At 38.2% G+C, this 22,105-nt stretch overlaps 1 protein-coding gene across 3 annotated transcripts in view; it reads right to left on the bottom strand.

The window, feature by feature from the left end:
• Positions 1 to 22,105, bottom strand: part of LOC139012655 (butyrophilin subfamily 1 member A1-like) — a 49,014-nt gene that overhangs the window by 17,427 nt on the left and 9,482 nt on the right. For all 3 annotated transcript variants that reach the window (XM_070418828.1, XM_070418826.1, XM_070418827.1), the window contains exons 2-4: positions 17,331 to 17,444; positions 905 to 943; positions 741 to 761 (exon numbers count right to left, since the gene is read on the bottom strand). In XM_070418828.1, the coding sequence (XP_070274929.1) occupies positions 741 to 761; positions 905 to 943; positions 17,331 to 17,444 (174 nt within the window). The remainder of the gene's footprint in view (positions 1 to 740; positions 762 to 904; positions 944 to 17,330; positions 17,445 to 22,105) is intronic.

Raw genomic sequence — 22,105 nt, 5'->3', positions numbered from 1 at the left:
CCGATACAAAACAAATATGCACACATACAAACACAAATGCACACAAACGTGCCTACACACAAATATGCCTGAAAACTCCCTTTTGAGGTAATTAAACAGGGTAAAATGAATGAATTATTCCAATTGAGGAAATTATGCGAACATTAGTTCTGGTAATTGCCTTAAATTTTTTCTGTGATTCCTTTTGACATTATTTAGTTTTTATTATTAATATTATACCGCTATTGTTCTTTTAAAATTCTTGTAAATTAAATTTATTGGGATGATGTTAGTTAATACAATTATGTAGTCCTAATAGTGCAGTACTATGATCCATCATCTGTGTATCACATTGTGGGCTTACTACCTAAAGTCAAATCTTGTTCCTTCACCATATATCTCTCCTCCTTTATTCTGCACTACCCACCCCTTTCCTCTAGTAACCATCATACAGTTGTCTGTGTCTATGAGTTGTTTTTTAAAATTTTTATTGTTGAGAGCATTACCGATGTCCCTTTTGTTCCCCTATTGACCTCCTTGACCTTTCTTCCACTGCCTCCCCCCCAGGTCTTCAAGACACTATTTTTTGTGTCCTTGGGTCATGCATATATACATTTAACTTCTTTGGTTAATCTTTCCAGCCCACCTCCCCCTCCCCCCCCACCCCACCCCTGCCCCGGCCCTCCCCCCATTGCTTCTGAGAATCCTCAGTCTGTTCCATGATTTCATGTTTCTGTGAGGTTATGTCATGGGTAATTTACCAATTTTAGGCTGAAGTTCTCCTGAAAAATACAATAGAGAGATCAATGTAAATATTGTGGGAAACAAATGTAAATAAATTTCAAACTTATTGTAAAATATGCATGCAACATTAAACCTATCTCGATGCAGAATAACACGGACATGCATTCTTACACTCACGTACCAATAATAGTTGAAAGCTCTTTTATATCCACAGAATTGTCTACAAAGAATGAAATGGGAGAAAATAAATAAATTTAGTTAATTGATTAAAAAATTAAAAATATGTTCTGCTGGCTCCCTAATAAAATTGTTCTTGATCCTTTTAGTACTCAGGCTTTTCTTATCTGATTTATCAGGTTTAACAAATTCCTTGTCTGTTATTAAACATGTATAGTCTATTCTCGTCATTGTTCTAGCTGTGTTATATAAAGTAGTCACAAACACTTATTTAGAAAATACTGAAAGAGAATTGGAGTTCATTTCTGAACATTTTTAGTCATATTTTTCAATTAACCCATTAATACAGACCTTGTTTTACCAGTATGTTAGCTTCTATTTCAACTGATGCCTGAATGAATATTATCTTAAGTACATCATGTGAAATGAAGGAAAGTTAGTATTAAGGAGCAGAGAAGGGGTTCTAAATCAAATGCCCTGAGTCTATTTATCTTGGATGAAGCTTAGACATCAGAAACTAAAAATTCTGAAACTCCACAGATACATTTTTTCTACTTTACTTGACAGAAAGGATTTGTCTACACAGGTTGCAAAGACAAGACAAGTCAAAGTAGTAATAGGGAAAATTTAATAACAAATTGAAGATTGTTAACTCTGTTATAAAGATAAGAAAATGAAACTATCTAATAATAGGGTAATATGCAAATTGGCCGGGGCACCATCACAGTAATGACAGATCAACAGGCTACGTGAATTCCCGCCTCCGGCAATGGACCCAGGACATGAGGCTCACATCCCTGCCCCTGGTAATGGGCCCTGGGATGTGAGGCTCATGTCACTTCCCCCCTTTGCTCACCCCCAAGCTGGCCTGAGGGTCCACAGGCTTGTGGGGAGGCCCTTAAGCCATGGGTTCTGCTGGGACTCCATAGGTGCCCGCAGAGGTCTGCAGGCCTTTGCCATGGTCCGGCCCTGGGGTCCGCAGGCCTCCTCCAGCTCTGGCCTACCTCTTTGGGGCAATCCATCAAGGATCCCTGGCTAGGTGGGCGGGGTCTGCCTCTTTGGGGTGATGGATCACGGGGCTCCCGCACTCTGACAGGGCACAGGCCAGACTGGGGGACCTCCCACCCCCCACCCTGAGTGCACAAATTTCGTGCACTGGGTCATTAGTATCATTTAAAAATAGACGTGCTAGAGTTTAGAAAGATCATCACTGAGAGATGAAAGCAAAGATACCAAAAGACAAAACAAAAAACCTGATAAAACAATGACTCTGCACAGAATGAAATACATTATATTTTTGAATGACAACTTCCCTTTATTTATCTGATTCTTGAATGACTTAGTTCCCTACCACTCTCACCCCATCCCAATGTAATTGTGTATTGTTAGCACCATGAGAATATTTAACATACCTGATGTGTTTAAATTTTTTGGGACAATTCCTTTAATGCTCATTCTCTAACATCACTGTGAAATGGGAACCTACTTATATTGAAATCTGAGTTCTCTTAAAATGACCCAAGAGAACTTGTACAGCTTCCTTGCTTTCTGGTTCACAAGATGCTCCAAAATCATTTTTACATATTTGACCCAATGTGGAAATGGCAATTTTTATTCTTTTAATGAGAAATTGCTTTTAGAAATCAAATTTTTAGAATGGGGGTGGTAATTTAGACCTACTCAATAAAATGGGATATCTGTAATACTTTCAACAATAAAGATAAATTAAAAATATATATGCCATATTTTTCCATGTATAAGACACTATATTCTTTGGTAAAATCATTAGACTGAAAATTGAGGGGCATTTATACACGGAAGTCAGCCAAGGAGGGAGCCATGGGTGCCTAGCTGCCCATATCTTGTCAAACAGGTTTCCTCCAATCATGAGCCTTATTGTTACTGACATCAGCTGATGATGTAATTGGAGGTGGAGTTGGAGAGTGGGCAGATGCAACAGGGACCAGAGTGTTCTGAGCCCATAAAGATCTCAAAAAATAAAAAAAAAAGTTAAATACAGGTAAGCTATTGTCTTACTATGCAAAATTCAAACTGAATGTAATCATCTATGCAAAAGAGCTGCAGAGAGACAGTTTGGACCTCCTCCCACTGAGTGTATGATCAGACAGTGGAGAAAACAGGAAGAACAACTCCTTAAATGCCAAAAAAGAAGGCCTTAAGAGGAAAATCAGCAAAATGCTTAAAATATTGATTTCTTAATTTTTGGTTGGAAAAGTGGGGAACATCTTATACATGGGAGCATCTTATACAAGGAAAAATATGGCATATATAGCATTATTGGGACTTGGCTTTTTCCTGTTCTTTTTATTTGAAAAAAAGAAAAGCAGAAGCAGTTCGTGTAAAATGAAGGCACAAGTCAGGAAGGAAGGATAACAATATGTTGAAACCCTCTTAAAGTTATTCTGACTCAAATTACTGAGAATGGAAACCATATATATCCAAATGATATGCCACAAATTAAGGCAATATTTTTTTGCATTCCCCATTACCTGATGCAAAAGGTAATGACATAAGAAATGATACCATGAGAATATCTAAAATAGGAATTTTTTTGGATTAACAATATCAATTCTTGGTCAAGCTTCTGTCTTTCTCACCTCTTTATAATAAATACAAACATGAACAGATACATGAAACAGGCACTTAAAAATGATGAGGAAGCATAATGTAAAAGGACACATCTGTTGACTCTATCTGTATCAGTAGCCATAAGAAGCCTGTTCCATACATTAAAGAGACATAATTTAAATTTGATTACCTCTGAAAACAAAAGTGTAATTGAAAAACATCATTCAAAAAGGAAGATGTTAAACTTTTAGTGATTATATTAGTGTTTTACAAAAGATAACTTTAGGATGTATTATGAAAATGAATTTTATGTTAACCACATAACATTTTATACTTGAGAGATATTTTAATGACATTTCCATAAGGTGAAAGTCCTACTACAAACTCATATGATATCACTTATATGTGGAACCTAATTAACAAAATAAACTAGTAAACAAAATAGATCAGAGACATTGGAACATGCAACAGAATGAGGATCCTCAGAGGGAAGAGGGTGGGGAGGAAGATCAACCAAAGAACTTACATATCCTATATTATAAAAAGCCTGTGGTCGTGATGCCCTCACACTGTAATGACTGATCACCAGAAGGCTGTGTGTGCGGCAGGCACAAGTGGATGGGCAGGGACTTGACTCTAGATCTCGCAATGCCGGCAGGACTTGACGCTGCATCCCTGCGGCAGGGTCTCACGCAATTTTGCGTGCTGTGCCACTATATATGCATAATCATGGACACAGACAATAGTGGAGTGAGGGCCTGTGGAGGGAATGGGATTGGCAAGGAGCAGGTCAATGGGGAAGAAAAGAGGACATATGTAATACTTTCAACAATAAAGATAAATTAAAAAAATAATTGTAGTTTTATTATTAATTTTGTAAATAAAAAGATAAAAATATTGGTGGACAAAATGTAATTTTAAATATTTGCATACCTGGAAACACTTAGGTAATATGATAAATGGCAATGGAAGAATGAGGCTCAAGTTCACCTTTTGCCAATTAATGGTATCAGAATTTACACAGACTTCACAAAGACATGGGTGGAGAAATTTTACTTGGCAAATTTGGAGATTTCTGCCATTTCTTGAGTTTGAGGGAGAAACAAATTGAATGAAATGGCCCCTTAACTTTGAATTAGGTGACAGAGCATATAAAGCAATGGTCATCCTCTGGGGGGAGGGGAATGTATATATGTATTCCATATATGTATATATATGGAAGTGATGTACCTAATGTCCTACCTAATATCCTTCATTTCATAAAGCGCATAATGAAAACTATGGCAAGTATCTGGAAGGTATAAGTGGCCAATATTTACTGGGAAAGAAAGATATGAAGAACAAAGTACTCATACAGACTGATAATGAAGGGATGGAAAATAATTTTTCAGGCATATAGAAATGAATAAAAGCTGGGATAACTATACTTATATCTGACAAATTAGACCTCAAAGTAAAGCCCATAACAAGAGAGAAGGAAGGGCACTTCATAATACTAAATGAAGCAATTCAACAAGAGGATATAACTCTGGTAAACATATATACACCCAATACAAGAGCACCCAAATACCTTCTAGAAGATATCAAGGGTGGGCTCAACAGCAATATGTTCATAATAGGGGACTTTAATAACCCATTGACACCACTGGATAAATCCTCTAAATAAAAAATCAGCAAAAAATCAGCAATCCTAAATGACTCACTAGATCAGATGAAATTAATTGACATCTTCAGAACATTTCACCCCAAAGCTGCAGAATATACATTCTTCTTAAGTGCACACAGGACGTTTTCAAAGATAGACCACATATTTGGACACAGGCAAAGTCTCTTCAAATTCAAGAAGAGATAAATCATATCAAACATCTCAGATCACAGTGGCATAAAATTAGAAATCAACTACAATAAAAACAATGAAAAAAAATCAAGCACTTGGAGGCTAAATAGCATGCTATTAAACAATGATTGGGTTACCAAAGAGATCAAAGAAGAAATAAAAAGCACCCTAGTAACAAACAACAATGAAAACACAACAATCAAAAAATCTATGGGACACAGTGAAAGCAGTCCTGAGAGGGAAGTTCATAGCTCCACAGGCCTACCTCAAAAAAATAAGAAAAAATGGTAATAAAATATCTAACCCTACAACTCAAAGAATGAGAAAGAGAGCCACAAGAAGAAAAACCCAGACTAAGCAGAAGGAAGGAAATAATAAACATCAGAGACATCATATAAGGCTTTTATTATGTTTCATTGTTCAAAGACACAATACAAAAGATCAATAAAACCAAGAGCTGGTTCTTTGAAAAAATAAACAAGATTGATGAACCTCTAGCCAGACTCACCGAGAAGCAAATTGAGACCCAAATAAACAAAATCAGAAATGAAAGAGGTGAAGTAAAGGATTATGAAAAAATACTATGAATAAGTCTATTCCAACAAACTAAATAACTGAGATCAAATGGACATATTCTTAGAAAAATACAAGTTTCCAAAACTCAATCAGGAAGAATAAAAAACCTGATAGGTCAATAACTACTAAATAAATTGAAGCAGTAATAAAATCGTCCAGCAAAATAATAATAAAAAAGCCCTGGTCCAGATGGCTATACAGGGGAGTTCTACCAAACATTCAAAGAACTAAAACCTGTCCTCCTCAGACTATTCCAAAAAATTCAAGAGGAAGGCATACTTGCAAGATCTTTCTATGTAGCCAGCATTACTCTAATTCCAAAACCATATAAAGACAACACAAAGAAAGAAAACTATAGGACAATATTCTTGATGAAAAAAGATGCTAAAATCCTCAACAAAACTATAGGAAATCAGATCTGCATTACATTAGAAAGATCATACACCATGACCAAATGGGATTGATTCTGGGGATGTAAGGATGGTACAATATTCACAAATCAATAAATGAGATACATCACATAAACAAATTGAGAGACAAATATCAGATAATCATATCAATCAATGCAGAAAAAACATTTGACAAAATCCAACACCCTTTCTTGATAAAAACTCTCAGCAAAATGGGAATAGAGGGATCATACCTCTACATAATAAAAGCCTTATATGACAAACCTACAGCCAACATCATACTCAATAGGCAAAAACTAAAACCATTTCCCCTAAGAATAGGAACAAGATAGGGATGCCCACTCTCACCACTCCTATTTGACATAGTATGGGATGGGCTAGCTATAGCAATCAGACAAGAAGAAATAAAAGGCATCCAAATTGGAAAAGAATAAGTAAAACTGTCCTTATTCACACATGACATAATATTGTACATAAAAAACTCTAAATACTTCATCAAAAAACTACTAGACTTAATAAATGAATTTGGCAATGTAGTAGCATATAAAATTAACTCCCAGAAATCTATGGCTTTTTTATGCACCAATAATGAACTCACAGAAAGAAAAACTAAAAAAAAACAACAACAACAAAACAATCACATTTACCATTGCACCAAAAATATTAAGATACCTAGGAATAAACTTAACCAAGTACTTAAAAGACCTGTACTTGGGAAACTACAGAACATTGAAAAAAGTGATAGAGGAAGACATAAACAAATGGAAGTGTTGGGAGCCATTATAAATCACATATACATCTCCAGTTTACAGCATAATAGGTTTATGGCTCCTCCAAGCCAACTCCCGGTTTGGCCTGGAGTTAAAAGATAACATACCCTCACCCTAAGCTGATAAGCTCACAGCTGCGACATTCCAGAGCCTCCTACATCCCTGGTGATAGGCTAGCCCATGGACCTCCTTCCCACCCCTCACCTCTAGAACAACATAAATTCTACCCGCTGTAAAAATAAAATTGAGGCTTGATCAGAACTTTGTCTTGCCTCCATTTCTTCGCGTCTCCTATCCTCTCATTCCTTTGCAGGATTTGGTGTGGAGTACCCACGATGTGTGCCCTGCAGGTCGGGGCATAAAATGGCGCCCAACATGATCTCCGCTCTCCAATCCTCCTCAGGAACGTTCACCTTTTGTCCGGCCGGACATCCCTTTGGCGCCACTGGGATCGCCCTGTGAGTCAGCCTGCTTTTTTCCTGGTTGCCGCTCTGCTTACCCGCTCTGCGAGTCAGACCTGTTGCTTTGGTAAGTGAACACATTCATTTTGGATAGGCATTCTCTTCCCTCATTGCCTCCCCCCTTGTCTTCTGCCTCTAGTCCACTTTGAGGACTCTCTTGTTGTTTCGGGGAAGAGTGAAAGGTACCCGATTTCGGCGGAGAGAACTCCGAATCACTCAGGCTTGTCCCTTGGTTTCGTTCCACGTGGTTGACTTCTTCCAAAAACCCTGCGTTCACCTTGTCTTAGTGGTCTTTCTGAGAAAATGGGGACTCCAGCTGAGACTCTGAAGTAAGTGTTTTTGCCTTTAAAGCTTAAACCGTCCACCCAAAATTAGAAGTAAATTAGAACGAACTTGTGTCAGTGTTACTCCGGGAAAACTCCTTGCCTACTTACAAACGCAAGCCGTCCACCTTGTGAGCACTCATGGGGTGCCTGACTCCCGACTGGTGAATGCCTGAGGGTCCTAGCAGGTTACCTGCCTCACAAGGGTCCGAGTTGGCGGGTTATACCAACCGGCTGTTTACGTAGGAGGAGCGAGCTGCAGAAGCAGCTCCGAGGAAGGCACTTGAAAACAAGTTTCGATCTGGGGAGCTCTGATCTAGGGGTCCGAGTTGGCGGATTATACCAACCGGTTGCTTACGTAGGAAAACACACCTGTGGCATAAACAGGACTGAAGTAGTCTCAGCAGAGAATTTCAACATCCAGACCTATGACATGTGGACAGGGGCCTCTCTTTTGAGGTGGCGGTTGGCATCTTCCTCTCTGGTTCGTCTCCTTGTCGACTCCTGGGCTGACCTGGTACGGGGTTTATACGTCCCAGAGGCTTACGTGGAAGAGGCTAAGACATGGGTCAGGCTCTGAGTTCTCATGAGCTGTTTCTTAAAGGACTCAGGGAGTCCCTCAACGCGTGAAGATTTAGGGTTTAAAGAAAGATTTAAAAGGCTTCTTGAAGGACTCAGGGAGTCCCTCAAGGTGTGAGGATTTAGGGTTAAAAAGAAAGATTTAAAAGGCTTCTTTACTTTTGAGAAATGAAACCCCGCTGCCGAATCTCTCTCTGGTTCGGAGAGATTCAGAGATGGCAGGAGAGGGCAGAGCTGTGGGCTCTCCTGCAATGAGATTACTTGGTGTTTTATTTAAAAATTACTGGAGAACATCTTATTACAACCAAACTTTGACTAAGATTACCTTGGGTGCTAGCCATGACTTTAGAAAATGAAATAGGAAAAAATTTAAAATGTCTTCTTCTATTAAGCATGACTTTGGGAACAAATACACCATCTAAGTCATTTGCTAAAACTTCCCCCAAAGCAGGATATGTAGGGGAAAGGAAAAAGGAACACATGGCGATCCTATATGGACGCCTCCTCCCCAGTATTCAAATTTAAAATCTCCTTCTCGTAATTAAAAAGTTTTACAAAATTTAAAAAATGCGTCTGGGATTTCTGTTCACTTGTAAAGAGAAAACCTGGCTTGAAACTAATGCGTGCACTGTCCGATTTTGGACATTTAGATAGAGTTTTAAGCTAAAAGTCTCTTTACAAATGTATAAAATAAACCCCAAGACTGATTATTTCCTAAGGAAAATGGCGAATTTGACCCAAGGTAGAAATTCTAGCAACAAGATTGGTGTTTTTCCATAATAATATTAATGAAGCCTGTTCCAAAGCTAACTTTAAGACCTCTAAAAGGAAAATCAGTAAAATTGTCTCTGTTACAAAAATTTGCTAAAGTAAATGCCTCAAAATAATTGATTTTGAATCTCAAATTATTAAAATCTCTAATTATAAAAATCTAAGTAGCCCGGTAAAAAACTGGCCCTTTGTTAATTGAAAAGGCTGGCCAAAACATTTTTAATGATAAAAGGGGCTAGATGCTTCCCGCCTGTAGCAAATTCTTAAAGAATGTGGTCAATTTACATCTGATTGGTCCAGGGCAGGCCAAACCTGTTCTTCCAGGGAAAACAGCCCCCCCCCCCCCCCCCCCCCCGCCTTCCTCCCCCAGGCCAATTTTGAAACTTCCCCCCGGCAAACAATGTAGCTACAAGGTTGTTTCTTGACCTTCCCCAGAGGAAAAAATTATGGTCGTTTTAAAATCAAAGGCTGGGCCAGGCCTGCCTTGCCAGCCTCAAGTGTGGTTTTCCAAATCTGCTGTAAAATTTAAGACCTTGGAGTTTATACCTAGGTATCTTGAAATGACATAATACTGAATTAAATAAGATCTAAGTGTGCTTCGTACAAAATCTAAAGGACAGAATTAAATCTGTTGATTATGTCTTGCATTTTTGAAATTTATTCTTAAAAATGTTACTGATTGAGAAATGCTGAATATTTGACTTGCCAGCTAAAAGTTTTAAGATTCGGATTGAATTGGGAAAAATTGTATAATTATGATAGCTAAATGCCTAAAAAAGTAAAAATTTATCTTTAAGAAAATTTTCGTTTTTTTCTGAAATAATTAGAATTCAAAATATGTTGCTTATTGGTCTGACTAAAAAAGAGGATTAATTTTATGATCTCAACTGAAATTTTTAATATAAAAACCAGTGTAAATTTAATTGCAAAGAACAATGTAGACAGTCACCACTTTGGGCCTGGGCCGCATGACCTGGAAGCCGCCATGTCAGCCACATGGCTTGCCACGCCCCTGGGGCTGCCATCTTGAGGCAGCGAAGACCTCTCCCTCTGATTTAGCCAAAAAGGAATGTCTTCTCACTGAGGCAGGATGGAATTTCAGGGGTGGAGCTTTAAGGCGGAGTTTTACTACTGAAATGTGGATGGGGGCAGAAAGTGTTCTTGCCTCTCGGATTTATTTAATACTATTTTTAAGAAGATATTTTTAATGCTTAATTAGCAATCACGGTCTTAATATAATTTCAGTGGTATGATAGACCAATGTTTCTGAGCAGTTGGCTTTATAAGGGCCAACAATTGAACTCGTATTCCTTAAAAAAGGCTAAGTCATTTTTCTAATTTCTTAAATCTGGAAAACACTGCTTTCCTTAAACTAAGGACAATTAAAGGTTATATGTTCCCTCCCTAAAAAAAGTTAAATAGCTTATGTCAAAGTATTTAAAAGGGACTGATAGCAGTAATCCAATTTCTGTGATCCCAGCCAAAATTTCAAAACCAGTTTAAATTTTAATTGATATCTCTTGATAATTATATGAAGTATATAATTTTTAAATTATATTTGTGTGTGTGTGTATATATATATATATATATATATATATATATATGATGGTCTTTCAAGTTGGATTTCAAAACTATAACCAAGGAATGACTTTGAGAAATTTCAAGGGCCCTGAAATGTTTTCAAAAGTTTATTCTCTCTTCTTAAAGGATTTTTTAATTTAGCTAAATTTAATATACTTGAAATCACAGGGAAAGCTTTATCAAATAAAAATTAACAAATATATTAAGTTTTTGCCTCTGAGAAAGGGCAAAACAAGTTATTTTGTTTAATATTTCTTAAAATACAGCAGTGGAATTTTAAGATGTAATTTGAAATAACAAAAGCTCCTCGCCGCTGCATTTTAAATTAGGCTGCAGGTGGGGCAGCGTTTGCCCCTTGTGAATCAAAAGTTTACTAAATACTAAATTTATTTGCTTCGCTTTACCTTTTTAAAAAAATACTTAAATTACTATCCTTGTAAGCAACTGAATCTTAGTAAAGTAAATTCTTCTATAAAGATTATTGAAGGCTTTCCATGATTCCTCTATATATGCAAATAAGCCAAAGGGTATACTCTTTAAAAATATAATTACTAACATTTAGAGATTGTTGTTAAAATACTAAATCTGACAATAATTAGTCACCATAAATAAAATAATCACTTGAAATATATGGCTTTGCGGCAGTATTTGTTAAAATCTCAAAAGGCAACCATGTTTCTTACATTTGTTGCTTGTGTGAGAAAGAACTGTCTGGAAGGAAATAAAAAGAGGTTTCCTTCAGATGTCTAACTAAAATTAAAAATCAATATATTGGGCCTCAAAAGCTAAATTAAATAATTTGTGTTTTGTCTCCTTAAACAAAGTTTATGTAAATTTGCCCAAAGACTAATACCAGAAATTTAATTAATGTCATTTACTGTCCATAACTTAGGACAAGTAAAGTTAAAAGAATAAATGTTATTTCAAACTGACTTAAAATTGGCAAATTGGGTTAAATGGATATTCAGGGGAAAGTCACCTATTAAAAGATAAACTTTTACAATTTTTATATAAGACCTCCATCATTATACCAAAAAATACTACGCAGGAACCAATTCCTGGAGCTTTAACTGTTTTTACTGATGGGTCATCAAATGGAAAAGCTGCCTATCATACTATAAATTCTGACAGAGTCATATTGACCAGTCATACTTCTGTGCAAAGAATTGAATTAAAAGCTATTAAGGCTGCGTTGCAGATTTCCAACAGCCTATTAATATAATTTCTGATTCCTCTTATGCTTCGGGCCTAGTAAGTAGAATTGAAACTGCCCAGTTGAAATGGTTTAGCGACCAAAGTTTATTCTTACTATTTAAGCAGGTTCAGCAGATTGTACAGCAGAGAAAATACCCTTTTTTGGCTGTCTAATTTATTCCCCTACTTATAAGACTGGGGGTCTCTGGAGCTGTGGCCTCTGGCACAGCTGGATTAGGAACCGCATTACATACCTATAATAAATGATCTAATCAATTAATTAATGATGTTCAGGCTCTTTCAGATACTATCAATGATCTCCAAGACCAAATTGACTCCCTAGCAGAAGTAGTTTTACAAAATAGAAGAGGATTAGATTTACTTATAGCAGAGCAGGGAGGAATATGTTTAGCCCTATAGGAACGCTGCTAACAAATCCGGAATCGTCCGAGACAAGATAAGAAAACTCCAGGAAGACCTGGTCAAAAGGTGAAGAGAGCTGTTCGAAAACCCCCTTTGGAGCGGACTCAATGGCCTACTCCCCTACCTGCTTCCTGCACTTGGCCCCCTTGTCAGCTTACTGTTAATTTTAACCTTTGGTCCATGGGCTTTTAAGAAACTGACAAGTTTTGTCAAACAGCAAATTGATAGCATCCTGGCCAAACCCATTCAGGTTCACTACCACCGTTTAGCTACTATAGACCGAGAACGTGATTATGATTGCCAGGGCTCCCTCCCCACGGGGACAGCATAAAGCCAGAGGAATGCTTACCTACACTCTATATAGAGGAATGGTATGGGTACCGTCTGGGTGCAGGGCAAAGCACTGCAAGGGAAGGTCAAAACAGAAAATCAAAATTTTCTCGACCGCCTCTGGATTTCTCTGTGAGCACACCTGGTTTGCATAGAGGTTGGTATCCATACATATATAATTGTTGGCTCTGCCTCTCCTCCCAAAAAGATACCAAGAGCCACCAGAGGTGAGATCTGCCGATCTCATGGAGGAACCAGGTCACTACTCCCCCAGTCGGTTAATGCCCACCCTTAAATAAATGGTAAGGGAGGAATTGTTGGGAGCCATTATAAATCACATATACATCTCCAGTTTACAGCATAATAGGTTTATGGCTCCTCCAAGCCAACTCCTGGTTTGGCCTGGAGTTAAAAGATAACATACCCTCACCCTAAGCACACCTCCGCTGATAAGCTCACAGCTGCAACATTCCAGAGCCTCCTACATCCCTGGTGATAGGCTACGCCCATGGACCTCCTTCCCACCCCTCACCTCTAGAACAACATAAATTCTACCCGCTGTAAAAATAAAATTGAGGCTTGATCAGAACTTTGTCTTGCCTCCATTTCTTCGCGTCTCCTATCCTCTCATTCCTTTGCAGGATTTGGTGTGGAGTACCCACGATGTGTGCCCTGCAGGTCGGGGCATGGAAGAACATACTGTGTTCATGGATTGGTAGAATCAACATCATTAAAATGTCTGTACTAACCAAAGCAATTTTTTAAAAATATTTTTTTATTGATTTTTTACAGAGAGGAAGGGAGAGGAATAGAGAGTTAGAAACATCCATGAGAGAGAAACATTGATCAGCTGCCTCCTGCACACCCCCTACTGGGGATGTGCCCTCAACCAAGGTACATGCCCTTGACTGGAATCGAACCTGGGACCCTTCAGTCCGCAGGCCGATGCTCTATCCACTGAGCCAAACCAGTCAGGGCCTAACCAAAGCAATTTATAGATTCAACGTAATCCCCAATAAAATACCAACAGCATATTTCACAGACCTAGAAAAAACTTTCCAAAAATTCACCTGGAATTAAAAAAGACCCCTAATAGCCACAGCAATCCTGAGAAAGAAGAACAAAGTTGGAGGGATCACAATACCAGATATCAAGCCATATTACACAGCCACGGTTCTCAAAACTGCCAGGTACTGGCACAAGAACAGACATATAGACCAATGGAACAGGACAGAGAACCCAGAAATAGATCCAAGCCAATATGCTCAATTAATATTTGACAAAGGAGGAAAGAGAATCCAATGGAGTCGAGACAGTCTCTTCAATAAATGGTGCTGGGAAAATTGGTCAGATACATGCAAAAAAATGAAACTAGATCACCAACTTACACCATACACAAAAATAAACTCAAAATGGATAAATGACATAAATGTAAGACAGGAAACCAAAAACTCCATAGGCAGCAAAATAGCAGACATATGTCGTAGCAATATCTTCACTGATACAGCTCCTAGGGCAGTGATGGCGAACCTATGACACGTGTGTCAGAGGTGACACACGAACTCATTTTTTTGGTTGATTTTTCTTTGCTAAATGTCATTTAAATATATAAAATAAATATCAAAATATAAATCTTTGTTTTACTATGGTTGCAAATATGAAAAAAATTCTATATGTGACACAGCACCAGAGTTAAGTTAGGGTTTTTCAAAATGCTGACACGCCGAGCTCAAAAGGTTCGCCATCACTGTCCTAGGGCAATGGAAACTAAGGAGAGAATAAACAAATGGGACTACATCAAAATAAAAAGCTTCTGCACAACAAAGGAAACCATCAACAAAACAACAAGAAAACCCACTGCATGGGAGAACATATTTGCCAATGTTATCACTGTTAAGTGTTTAATCGCCAACATTTACAGGGAACTCATACTGAAGTATGGTAGCAGTCATCTCAGGTAGAAACTATAGTTTAACTCTAACCCTGCTGTTTGGCTTCTGTACTTATTTGCTTTGTTTAACAATAGAAAAGTTACTTTGATTTTCTGAACTTATGTATGCTATCCCACTCGATTGAATCCTCCCTTGTCGGTGGATTGTGTGAATATAGCATTGATTGTGTTCTCACTGGTTTTAGAAAGCACATTCTTCTATACCTGGGAACCAGGACAGCACAGTTATCCTAAATTACCTCAGTGGCTACAGATAACACTTTCCAGTTGACTCAGTGGTCCCAAGACCAGAACTGCACAATTACTCTAAATTGCCTCAGTGGCTCCAGATAATGTGTTCCTGTCAACTCAGTAGTCTCAAGACCCGATGGCTCCAGATAATGTGTTACTGTCAACTCAGTGGTCCCAGGACCCATGGCTCTAGGCAATGTGTTTCCGTTGATTCAGTGATCCGGAGACCCAAAACTATAATTTAACTAACATGCTCAATTCTGCTTTTGTAAACTGCTTTTTTGCAAACCAGGTTCCTCATTCCAAACCCTGAGATGTAATCAATACCTTTGTGATTTTTGTCTATATAAATCTGGTGTTGGGACTAGGTAATTACTGCGAGATTTGGAGTGCATGGCCCCCTCATTGTCCCGGATTTGCAATAAATGTGACTCCTTAATTCGACTTCTTAAGGCTTCCTTGTGTGATTCACAGGGGACATTACAACAATACAACTTAACAAAAGGAAGATAAACAACCCAATCAAAAAATGGGCAATGGACCTAAATAGACACTTTTCAAAAGAGGACACATTGAAGGCCAAAGGACATATGAAAACATGCTCAAAGTCACTAACTATCTGAGAGATGCAAATCAAAACAACAATTAGGTACCATATCACACTTGTCAGAATAGCTATCATCAACAAATCAACAAACAACAAGTACTGGTCAGGATGTGGAGAAAAAGGAACCCTTGTGCACTGCTGGTGGGAATGCAGACTGGTGCAGCCTCTGTGGAGAACAGGATGGAATTTCCTCAAAAAGTTAAAAATGGAACACCCATTTGACCCAATGATCCCACTTCTAGGACTATATCCCAAGAAACCAGAAATACCAATCAGAAAAGATATATGCACCCCTATGTTCATAGCAGCACAATTTACAGTAGCTAAGATTTGGAAACAGCCTAAGTGCCCATCAGCAGATGAGTGGATTAAAAAACTGTGGCACATCTACACAATGGCATGCTATGCTGCAATAAAGAAAAGAGAAAACTTTACTATTTGTAACAACATGGATGGAACTAGAGAGCATTATGCTAAGCGAAATAAGTCAGTCAGAGAAAGATAAGTATCACATTATCTCACTCATTTGTGGAATATAATGAACAACATAAACTGATGAACAAAAATAGATCCAGAGACAAGGTAACACTGAACAGACTGTCCAACCTCACAGAGAAGGCAGGGGAAGGGGGGTTTAGAGATCAACCAAAGGACTTATATGCATGCATATTAGAATGACCAATGGACACAGACACTAGGGCTGTGGGGGCTTGTCCACAGGGGTGGGAGCAGCTGGGGGATCAGTTGGGGAAAATGGAGACATATATAATACTCAAACAATAAAAAAACCCCATATTCATTTAAAAAAAGATACAGAGCTATTCCATAAACACAAAGAAAATTTCTTGTGAAACTTTCTTACATTCCCATCCATACCCTTCCTCTTCTTCTGTCCCTGGCAACCGCTAATCTATATTCCATCTCTATAGTCTTGTAATTTTTTAAATGTCATACGATCATACAGTATATAATATTTTCAGATAGATATTTTTGCTAAGCATAATGCCATTGAATCCCATCCAGTTTGTTGTATGAATCAGTTCTCTACTCAATAGCAGAATAGCATTTAATTGCATGGATGTAGCCCAGTTTATTTGATCTTTCTTCCACTGAAGGGTATCTGTTTGGTTTCCAGGTTTGTTTGTTTGTTTGTTTTTGTTAAAAACAAGTAAAGTTGCTATGAATATTTGCATAAACGATTTTTATGTGAATATTAATTTTTATTTCTTTAGAATAAATGCTTCATGGTGTGATTTTTGGTGCAGATACTAATTGCATATTTATTATTTAAGAACATGCCAAAATTTGAATAGTGTGCAAGTACCACCTTACATTCTACCAGCAATGTTAGAAATCCAGTTTCCTCATATTCTCACCAGCACTGGATATTTTTTCCATTTTCTTGATAAATTTTAGCTGTTCTAAAAGGTGTATAGTAATTCAAATATTGTGCATTTCCCTTTTAAACATACTTGTTCATACTGTTAATGTTAAAGAAGTGTCTTTAGAACCTTTAGTATTTGGGGAATGGTACACTTGATGAATTGTAGTTTGTCAAAGTCTCTCTTAAACTGAGGTGCCCAGAACGAAGTAAATGAGTTCTCATCAAAGTGAAAAGCAAACAACAAAGTGAGACTGTCACACCTCTTGCCTCCAATTTTGCTTTTACACTGGGAAGATCAGATCCCGCTCATCTCTGCTATCACCACCATTCAGGAGCCATGCCCAAATTGGCCAGAGGAGTGGACAGTTCCCTTAAGATATCATCACTTTGCATACTTACCAGTACTAACTTACCACTTATGTGACGTTCCTTCTTGAATATATAAATAATAAAGCAAAACACCAGCCAGTTGAGAAGAGTATTAGCTTCAGTGATGGTATGTACATTGTCTACTTCCTGGTAGGATTCTGAAAAAGGAATGCCAGACGATTTCCTTATTAACATCCACACCAACCCTATTGCTATTTCTACAATATAATTTTTTCTATATTTCAGGTATCCTGTGAGTATATGACCATATTTCGTTCTTAATAGATTAAGTTTGGGATCCCATTAATTCTAAGTACTACAGAAATGGATGGATTTTAGTAGCCACTCAGAGGATGTTCTAGGATGGAATCACCCTGGCTAGGCCAAGGGTTAGGGAGATACTTCCCCCACAGATTGTGAAGGACTCCAGAGTGTGGACATCTCACAGGAAATGAGGGAATCTCTGCTAGATCCCAGGTCTGCCCTTATCACTTTGCTATTCCTTATGGAGCCAAATGTAACTTGGGACAGAGATTGGCAGGCTATATTTCCCACAAACCAAATCAACTCAGACATACTATACTTATAGAAGTCTGTGCTTTCAAAATGGATTTCACATTTTTTGTCACTAACAGAAATGAAAAAAAAAGAGATATTGCTTGTAACAAAATAGCAAAGTGAAATTCAAATTTTAGAGACCATAAAACTCAGCTACACTCATCCACATGGCTTATTGCTGTATTTTCACTGCAATAACAGACATGAGTATTTGCAATCAAATAAATTTATAGTGCAGTGATGAAGACATGCCTTACATCATCTTGACACTCGCAGCACTGCGGCACTTTATAGCCGTTTATTATTGAGGAACAGCAATCATGTAAAAGAGGATTAGAAGAAAACAGTAGACTAGATACAACACTTTATGGTAAAGTGGAGTGTGCATTATTTTATTACTGAATTACATGTATATTTTATGTAATAACACTGTAGCTGTGCTCAAAGATAACAATGAGCACTGGCATTACCAGTGCATTGCAGTATTCTCAAATTATGATACAGCAACTGTAAGAAACAATACAAAGTTTAAAATTAAATTTGTCTTCACAGAAGAGTTTCTTCATGAAGAGTAAAGATGAAAAAGACTGCAGTCTAAATAATTTTTCATAATGTCTTAGACAAACAAGATTAGCCACTGCATAAAACCAGAAATTGACCACAATATAAAAGCTAAAAAATATTCACACACATGGAAGATAAATAGCATGTTATTAAACAATGAATGGGTTATCAATCAGATCAAGGAAAAAATAAAAAATTACCTGGAAACAAATGAAAATGAACACACAACAACCCAGCATCTATTGGACACAGTGAAAGCAGTCCTGAGAGAGTATAATGGGCCTACCTCAAGAGGGAAGAAACAGCTCTAGTAAACAATCTGCCCCTACAACTAAAATAATTGGAAAAGGAACAGCAGGAAAAGCCCAGAGTAAGCTCACTCATCATTGATGTTTCTATCTCTGTCCCTCTCCTTCCTCTCTAAAATCAATACAAATATTTTAAAAACAAAACAAAAAATACCAATGCCATATTCCACAGACCTGGAACAAATATTAAAACATGTTATAGGGAACAAAAAATGGCCCTGAATGGCTACAGCATTCCTGAGAAAGAAGAACAAAGTTGGAGTTATCACAAGACCTGATATCAAACTCTACGACAAGGCCATTGTAATCAAAACAGCCTAGTAGTGGTATAAGGACAGTTATATAGGCCAAAGGAGTATTACAGACAGCCCAGAAATCAACCCATGCCTTTATGGTTAACTAATATTTGACAAAGGAGACAAGAGTAAAAACAGCCTCTACAATTAATGGAGTTTGGAAAATTGTATAGGTACATGCAAGAAAATAAAACTAGACCACCCACTTCCACTATACATAAGAATAAACACAAAATGGACAAAATACTTAAATGTAAGTCATGAAACCATAAAAAGCAAAGAAAAGAACATGGGCAGTGAAATCTCAGATATCTCTCTCAGCAATATTTCTGCTGAAAATAGAAAAATATCAATTTGATTGAAAAAAGACAATCATTAAACTCTAATACCAAAATGGCAAAGGTGATCTGCTAAGGATTTTATGGTGGTTATCATAAAAGTGAACAAATATGATCTCTTATAGTAAATCTTAGTAAATAAATAGAAGCTATAAAAGAGAACCAAACATAAATTTTATAACTGGAAAATACAATATCTAAAATAAAATACTCAGTGAATGGGCCTATAGAATGAAGGTGACAGAAGAATAAACAGAGAACTTGAAAGACAGAACAATCCTAATTATCCTCTCTCACAAACAGTGAGGAAATACACTAAAATAAATGAATGAAGACTCAGAAACCTGTTGGGAACTAATGTTCATGTCACTGGGGTCCCAGGACAGGAAAAAGAGTGTGGGGTTAAAAAAAGTACTTGAAACAATGATAGCTAACATTTTTCCAAATTTGGCAATGGACATTAACTTACAGACTCAATAAGATGAGCAAATCACAAATTGGAAAAACCCAAATAAATTCATGCCAAGATACATCATAATCCAATTTTAGAAAACTAAAGACCAAAAAATCTTGGAAGTAGAAAAATGAATTCTTACTTTCAGGTGGAAAACTATTTGAATTACAATAGATTTCTAATCAGAAGCCATGGACTTCAGAAGAAAGTGGAATAATAAAGAGATGAATGAAAAGAGGTGTCAATCAGAATTCTATACTTAGTGAAAATATTCAGGAATGAATGGGTGATGAAGACATTATCAGATTAAGTCCAACTAAGTGAATTTCTTTCCAGCAGAGTTATCCTAAAAGAATAAATAAAGATCTTGAAGTTGAAAGGGAACAAGAAAATAAGGAACCTTTGACCACCAGTAAGGAAAACGGAACAAGGGAAGAAGTACAAATATCTATATATATAAAAACCCAAGTGGCCATTATGATCGATCGACCAGAACAACTGGAACGATGGGTCACTATGATGTGCACTGACCACCATGGGGCAGACGCTCAACGCAGGAGCTGCTCCTGGTGGTCAGTGTGCTCCCACAGCCAACCTCCCCTAGCTGGCCAACCTTCTGTGGTCCCTCCCGCCAGCCCTGGGCTGGGACGGAGAACCAGGGGTGGGTGGTGGCAGAAATGGCCCCTTTCCCAGTGGGGCTGAGGGCTGGCTCTCTTCTCAGGGCTGGTGGCTAACCTCCCACGGTCCTTCAACCTGGCCATCAAACCTCCTGTGGTCCCTCCCACCATCCCTCCCCCAAGCCAGCAGGCCCTGGTGGTGGCACAGCAGCAAGGGAAGGAGAAGGGGGAGATGGAACAATCAACTTTTATGGGACACAGCTGCAGCCAGGGAGGTTACGGAGATGGCTGCAGCCCGGGAGTAAACTGAAAAGCAAGCAACCTGATAAGAAAGTGGACAGGCATTAATTCACAACGGCGCCAAGATTCCCAGAAGAGTGACCCCTTTGCTTCCCCCGTTTGCTCCCCCCGTTAGCTAGAAAAAGTATATAACCTATGCCTGAACCCTTAGTCGGGGCTCACGGCCGCTGCTCTGCCGCGTTCAGAGTGAGTTGTTGTGGGCCCCAACATGTTGGAAGCTAAATAAACCCCTTGCGTTTGCATAGAAAGCGTCTCTTGGTTCTTTGTGACAGCGGCTTGCACCCCGGATTTTACACATAGATTGGTAAAATAAACATTATTAAAATATCCATGCTACCCAAAGCAATCTAAAGATTTAATGAAATCCTTATTAAAATACCAGCAATATCTTTCAGAGATCTAGAACAAACACTCCAAAAATTTATATGTAACAAAAAATGACCCCAAATAGCTGCAGAAACCTTGAGAAAAAGAACAAAGGTGGAGGAATCACAATACAAGATATCAAGTTGTACTACAAAGCCATTATACTCAAAACATCTGGGTATTGGCACAAGAACAGGCATTTGGATCAATGGAACAGAACAGAGAACCCAGAAATAGAATCAAGCCATTATACTCAATTAATATTTGACAAAGGAAGCAAGAGCATACAATGAAGCAATACAGTGTCTTCAATAAATGATATTGAAACAGGAATTTTAGGGGGATATAGGCAGGCTTAGGAAATTTTTAGAATTGGAGTCCATGGAAAAACACAGGGCTACAGATTGGGAGAAGGTACATATCCATAACACAATGAAGCCAGGGGCAGGGAGCAGCAACTGTGGCATTTGCATAAGACAGGGTAGCTGGAAGTAGCCAAAAAGGTCTATATTTACAAAATAAAGAGAAGGAAGCCCTTCATCCAGAAGGAGAAAGCCCAAAGTGAATAGAAAAACAATAAGGTAGAGGGGCGGGGGGGGGGGGGGGGGGGGGGGGGCGGGGGGAGGGCGGGAGAGGGGGCGGAGGGAGGGGGGGGAGAACTTCACATGTCCCATGTGAGGTTTGACCTTTAAGCCTAGGAGTTACTATAGTAACCAGTCTAAGGGAATAGTGACCAATCACAGGGGATATCAAGGCACCAGGATCTGTAGCCTTTATAAGCCATAGGGAAAAGGAACTCAGTGGGACTCTTTTCCCCCACCCCACGTGGGAGTCCGTTCTGTGGGACTCTTTCCCTCTCCCCATGTGGGAGTCTGTACTTGTTCTTCAGTAAATCTCCACCTTTGCTATACCATCTTCTGTCCTGGATTCATTCTTTGACTCTGGCAGGCAAAGAATCCCGGTTCCAGTCCAAATATTCCATTTCACTATTGGAAAATTGGGCAGGAACAAGCAAAAA

The sequence above is a fragment of the Myotis yumanensis genome, unplaced genomic scaffold (genome assembly GCF_028538775.1).
Source record: "Myotis yumanensis isolate MYYU_CA2020_CCGP unplaced genomic scaffold, mMyoYum1.0.hap1 SCAF_6, whole genome shotgun sequence".
Classification (NCBI taxonomy): domain Eukaryota; kingdom Metazoa; phylum Chordata; class Mammalia; order Chiroptera; family Vespertilionidae; genus Myotis; species Myotis yumanensis.
Note: the sequence above shows the minus strand (reverse complement) of the source record. Positions and strands in the feature narration are given on the sequence as shown.